The sequence below is a fragment of the Dipodomys ordii genome, unplaced genomic scaffold (genome assembly GCF_000151885.1).
Source record: "Dipodomys ordii isolate 6190 unplaced genomic scaffold, Dord_2.0 Scaffold182, whole genome shotgun sequence".
Classification (NCBI taxonomy): domain Eukaryota; kingdom Metazoa; phylum Chordata; class Mammalia; order Rodentia; family Heteromyidae; genus Dipodomys; species Dipodomys ordii.
In genome coordinates this window covers 2,757,047-2,762,931 of record NW_012267398.1, presented here as the reverse complement: position 1 = coordinate 2,762,931, position 5,885 = coordinate 2,757,047, and the positions used below count along the sequence as shown (strand labels likewise).

Here is a 5,885-nt window from a genome sequence, read left to right as displayed (position 1 = left end):
TGCTTATGTGGTGCTGAGGAATCGAACCCAGGGCCTCAGGCATGCAAGGCAAGCGCTCTACCACTGAGCCAACTTCCCAGCCCCTAGCCTTCTCTTTGTTAGTGTTAAATAGTATCATGTATGTCAATAAGTAACATGGGCGCGATACCAGTGGCTCACACCTGTTGTAATCCTAGCTACTCAGAAGGCTGAGATCTGAGGATCACAGTTCAAAGTCAGCCAGTGCAGGAAAGCCTGTGAGACTCTTATCTCCAATAAACCACTCAGAAAAACAGAAGTGGTGCTGTGGCTCAAGTGGTAGAGCACTAGCTAGCCTTGAACTGAAGAGCTGAGGGACAGCACCTAGGCCCAGAGTTCAAGCCCTAGGACCAACAATACAAAAAACAAAATATAGTAACATGGGCTTGGGCCTTGTTTATGTTAGGTCTGTAGCTAGTTTAAGAGGACTAAAGGACAAGGTTCAGATGCTATACCTGGAAAAGTCATTGTTGGTTTTCAGAAGGACATGTGCATTCTCAAACTCCTTAGATGATAAAGTATGACCTACATATAGACCTACATATAGAAAATGTTGGCAGAAACTCAAGGAACTTTTATGGCAAACCTCCTTTATATAAGAAAATCTGGAGACCATCAATAGTTGATAATTTGTTCCAGAGTTGGGGTTTGGCTTGATGGAAGCATGTGATTAGTATGCACAAGGCTCTGGGTTCACTTCTTAATGTGGAGCTGAGACAGAGAAAGGTATGTGCTCCAAATCCATAAAATATTAGCCAGGAAGAACTGAGGTCCTTAAACATTTCAGAACTTTGACATTATGTTAGAGTCCTTACTTTAGGTAAATACTGTTTTATAAAAGTTTGGATCGACCTAGTGAGTGTTTTGAAGTAGAATCATGGGGCAAATAATACTACTACATTGGATATATTTTGTTTTCTACAATAGACTTTAATTAAAAATGAGATTTTTTTAGGTCTGAGAATGTGGCTTAATGGTATTACCTAGCATGCATGACACCCTAGGTTTGATTCTTCAGTAACATATTCTTCTTTAACACATAAACAGAAAAAGCCGAAAGTGGCACTGTGGCTAAAGTGATAGAGAGGCTCAGGGACAGTCCCAGGTGTTGAGTTCAAGCCTCAGAATTGCCCCCACCCCCCCAAAAAAAGATTTTTAGATTATTATATGTCTCTATTTTTCTTGCATTTGTTTTTAGAATATGAGGTTTAAATTTTAATACTTGTGTCAGGGACCCAGTATACACCTGTAATCCTAGCTGCTCAGGAGGCTGAGATTTGAGGATCCCAGTTCAAAGTCAGTCCGAGCAAGAAAGTCTATGAGACTCTTAAGTCCAGTTAGCCACCAAAATGCTGAAAGTGGAACTGTGGCTCATATGGTAGAATGAGCATTAGCCTTAAGACAAGAGTTTAGGGACAGCACTAGACCCTGAGTTCAAGCCTCAGGACTGACACAAACAATGAAATTTTCATGTTTATTTTGACTTTCTACTAAATTCTGAAGAAATTTAGGAACCTTTTGGTGATTTAATGTCTAAAACTCAAATATAGTTATATTATCAAAACTTAGTGTTTAATCATATAATGTTCAATGTAGCTATAGATATTAAAATATTATTGGACTATATATGTCTTTAAGGATTACTTCTCCCTCCTCCCAGTAATTACTGGACAAGTAAGAATAATTTTGAAGGTTTTAAATCTTTTTTTTTTTTTTTTGTCAGTCATGGATCTTGAACTCTGGGCCTGGGCGCTGTCCCTGAGCTCTTTAACTCAAGGCTAGTGCTCTGCCACTTGAGCCACAGCGCCACTTCTGGTTTTCTGGTGGTTACTTGGAGATTAGAGTCTCATGGACTTTCCTGCCCAGGCTGGCTTTGAATTGTTACCCTCAGATGTCAGCCTCTGAGTAGTTAGGATTACAGGAGTGAGCCACTGGCACCCAGCAGTTTTAAATCTTGCTGTACTATTTCAATCTGTTCATGCTTTGTAACATTATAAAGTCTGCAACTTTTGGTCCTTTCTACCCTACAGACCTTGTATCTTACTTATGGACTCACTTAGAGGCCCTTCTCGGTCAAACGTTGTCAAAATTCTAAGAGAGTAAGTTTAAAATTGCACCCTGCTTTGTTTCATATTCCAATAGAGATGAGGTAGTATGTGCATTTACATATCTGTGTATTCTTACTACATATGCATTATTGTAGGTATTTAGAAGTGGAATGGGAAGTTAAAAAAGGAAGTAAAAGAAGCTTTTCCAAAGATGTTATGAAAGGCTCTAATCCAAAAGTTCCACAGCAAAACAACTTCAGTGATTGTGGTGTGTACATCTTGCAATACGTAGAGAGCTTTTTTGAGGTAAGTTTCAATTCATTGGATTTCATATAATAATGAAATGCTGTATTTGACTTTATTTTCATATAATAAATATAATGAGTAGGTATTTTGTAGAGAGTTTGCAAAGTAAATTCTTTTTTTTATTAAGTAATTGTTCAGAGAGGTTACAATTCCATGTTAAGTTATGAATACAATGTTAATTGATCAATGTCACCTCTTCCCATTGTATTTCAAAAATTATTCCAGGGAGCAAACAAATTTCCCAAATTGGAGAACTTTTAAGAAAAAATACTATTTATTGGGCTGAAGACACAGGCCAAGAGATAAAGTGCCTAACATACACAACGCCCCAAGTCCAGCCTCCAGCACCAACAAAACAAATGAAAAATACTGCATTTAAAAGCTAGGCATCAGTGGCTCACACCTGTAATACTAGCTACTCAGGAGGCTGAGATCTGAGGATCACAGTTCAAAGTAAGCCCAAACAGAAAACTGCATCAGACTCTTTCTAATTAATCACCAAAAAACCAGAAGTGGAGTTGTGGCTTGAGTAATAGAATATTAACCTTTAGCAAAGAAAAGCTTAGAAACAGCAGTCAGCTCCTGAGTTCAATTTCCAAATCTGGGACCAAGCAAGAAAAAATAAACAGCTTACTGATCTCTAGTCTAAGGCTTGTTGACCTGCCCTGACACTGACCAACTTCCCCTCCCACTGGTGCTGTTCACCTTAACAGAAACCTGCTGTGATCCAGACTAACTCCTGCTTCTGCTTCCCCCTCACACATATACTGCTTGAGGTATTTATGCTCCCAGCTCCATTTGCCACTGTTTGTCTTTTTTTAATCATTCTCCCTTTGAGTTCAAAAGGAGACTATCTTTCTAGTTAGGTTATCTCCTTTCTTCCAAATGCATGCATTATCCCTGCTGCTCCTCTGAGCTCAGCAGGACTCTAAGCTTGCTACCAGTTTCTTTTGGGTGCTGTCCTGGACTCTCTGTGCTCAAGACTAGCATTCTATCACTTAAGCCACAGCGCCACTTCTGTTTTTTCTGAGTAGTTTACTGGAGATGAGTTTCCCTTTTCTGCTCTGGCTGGCTTGGAACCCTGATCCTCAGATCTGAGCCTTCTGAACAGCTAGGATTACAGGCATGAGCCACTGGCTTGCTACATCAGTTTCTTGCTGCTTTTCCTACTTTACATTTTATAGGGGCTTTTTGTTGCTGTTAAAAAGGAAATTTTTCATATGGCCTAACAGTGCTTGTGTGAACCAGTCTTTATTAAAGCATATTGCTTCATTTTTCTAATTCTAGTAGATTTCATCCAGCTAGAAGTCATTGTTTCTTTTTTTGTGTGATGTCTTTTTTTTTTTTTTTGTCTCCATACCATTCTGCCCTGTTGGCTTCTGTTACTCCTTGCCTGGCTGACATCTGCACATTGTTCAGGTTTAGTGTAAAGAACAGATCTTTTTGAAATTGTGTTGAGCTCCCAGATGTTTATTTTCATACTTCCTGTTCTACATTCCTGCCTGTCTTTGTCATATCCATTGTTTTAGTTGTTGAATTACTGCACACCTTTCATTTGTTTGTTTATTGTGCCAGAACTGGAGCTTGAACTCCGAGCCTCATACTCTCACCTAGTTTTTTTCTCTTAAGGCAGGAACTCTACTGTTTAAGCCAGAGCTTCAATAAAAAGCCAGACAGTAAATATTTTAGGGTTTCTAGTCATATGGCTGTGAGGTAAATTAAAGTAGGCAGGTTTAATTAAGTAGCCAATGCCAGTATTGTGGTAGGAAGAGACGTTTATTTATTCTGAACTGCCTGTCCCCTGCCCTGCCTAGTGGAGAGGCTTGGCCAAAAGGGCCTGAGGGCTGGTTTGCCCTGCCTTAACTAGGAAGGGGTTGGGGGGGGGTGTTTGTGGCCAGATAAGGGAACGTGTGGCACCGCCAGATTTGGATGTGACCTTAGAGCCTAGGACCCTCCCACAGTGTGTCCCATGGGAGGTGTGGTTGGGGCAAGGCCCAGGATGTGACTTCGGAGGAGGGGGAGGTGACTGGCTCCAAGTGTGCCAGTTACTAGGTGACACAGCTACTGGGGAGACTTAGCCAAGAGGAGGCTGCCTCACCTTCCCAGGGCGGACCTTACAATGGCCTATCTTTGCTACTCTCAGTTCAACTGTTGTAAAAATAGTGAACAGACCATATGTGAGTTAGTGTGTCCATGTTCCACTAAAACTTTATTACAAAGGCAGGTGGTGTGTAGATTTTGGCTTGTCTGTAGGTTGCCAATCCTGAATCTAGAGCATAGCACCGATGTGTAGGCAGAAATTGTCCTGTCTCTCCAGTGCCTAGCACAGTGTTTGGCATGCAAAATGTTCATAGTTCATTTTTTAACTTTGGAGTGTTTCGTGATTGAAACTAAAATGTTAGGGGTTCATATATGCGAGTTTTCTAATAGGTATTTACTCTTTATTTTCAGAATCCAATACTTAATTTTGAACTACCTATGAACTTAATGAACTGGTTTCCTCCACCAAGAATGAGAACAAAAAGAGAAGAAATTCGGAACATAATTCTGAAGCTTCAGGAAGCTCAGAGCAAAGAGAAGCAGCAGCACAAGGACACTTGCTCAGAAGCAGCACTGGGCGAGGGAGAGGGGCAGTGTGTCGGCCATGTCTCACACTGACCTGTGGTCATTTGTCCCCTGCCCCGCCTCACTCAGTGACTTCCAACTCTGGCTCTAGACAGTAAAGACCTGAAGTGATTTGGAAATGTTAATGCTTGTATAAATGTCATATAAGAAATTTTCAAAGGAGTATGTATTAAGTAAAAGTCTGTAAATATGTTAATGAGGCCAATTTTTCCAGCATTTATAATTATTTTTTTCACTTGTTAGGAAGCTTTTATGTTTTTTCTGTTAATAGTACTTAAAACTACAACTTCTAAACACAAAATAAAAGAAACTATTTATAGGAAAAATAATAATTTGATTTTTTTTTTTTTTTTTTTTGGTCGGTCGTGGGTTTTGAGTTCTGGGCCTGGGCCCAGCTCTTCAGCTCAAGGCGAGTGCTCTACCACTTAAGCCACAGCTCCATTTTCGGTTTTCTGGTGGCTAATTGGAGATAAGAGTCTCACGGACTTTCCTGCCCCGGCTGGCTTTGAATTTCGAGCCTCAGATCTCAGCCTCCTAAGTAGCTAGGAATACGGGCATGAGCCACCGGCACCGGGCTAATTTGATATTCTTTAGTTGTATATACAGTTCTTCAGTGTGTATGATTTATTTCATGGGAATAGTCAATGATCTATGATAATCCTTTAGAGATCTTCTACATATTTTCTAAAAATGTGAAAATCAAATTAAATCTAAGGCGTTTTGAACTAAAAAGGCATCTTCATATGCTTGAATAGAAGGAAAAAAGTTTTTGATTCATACGTGTGTTGAGAAGAACCCCAAAATGTAAATATTAATGAATTTATTCAAATAGTTAAGAAACAGTATTAAGAGCAATTTTAAGAAGTCTACCCTTGAATTATACTCCAA

At 39.7% G+C, this 5,885-nt stretch overlaps 1 protein-coding gene across 1 annotated transcript in view; it reads left to right on the top strand.

The window, feature by feature from the left end:
- Window positions 1–5,356, top strand: part of Senp6 (SUMO1/sentrin specific peptidase 6) — a 77,889-nt gene extending 72,533 nt beyond the window's left edge. The window contains exons 21-23 of the mRNA XM_013034101.1: window positions 2,014–2,117; window positions 2,222–2,372; window positions 4,824–5,356. Coding sequence (XP_012889555.1) covers window positions 2,014–2,117; window positions 2,222–2,372; window positions 4,824–5,030 — 462 coding nt within the window. The 3' untranslated portion in view covers window positions 5,031–5,356. The remainder of the gene's footprint in view (window positions 1–2,013; window positions 2,118–2,221; window positions 2,373–4,823) is intronic.
- The last annotated feature ends 529 nt before the right edge of the window (window positions 5,357–5,885 follow it).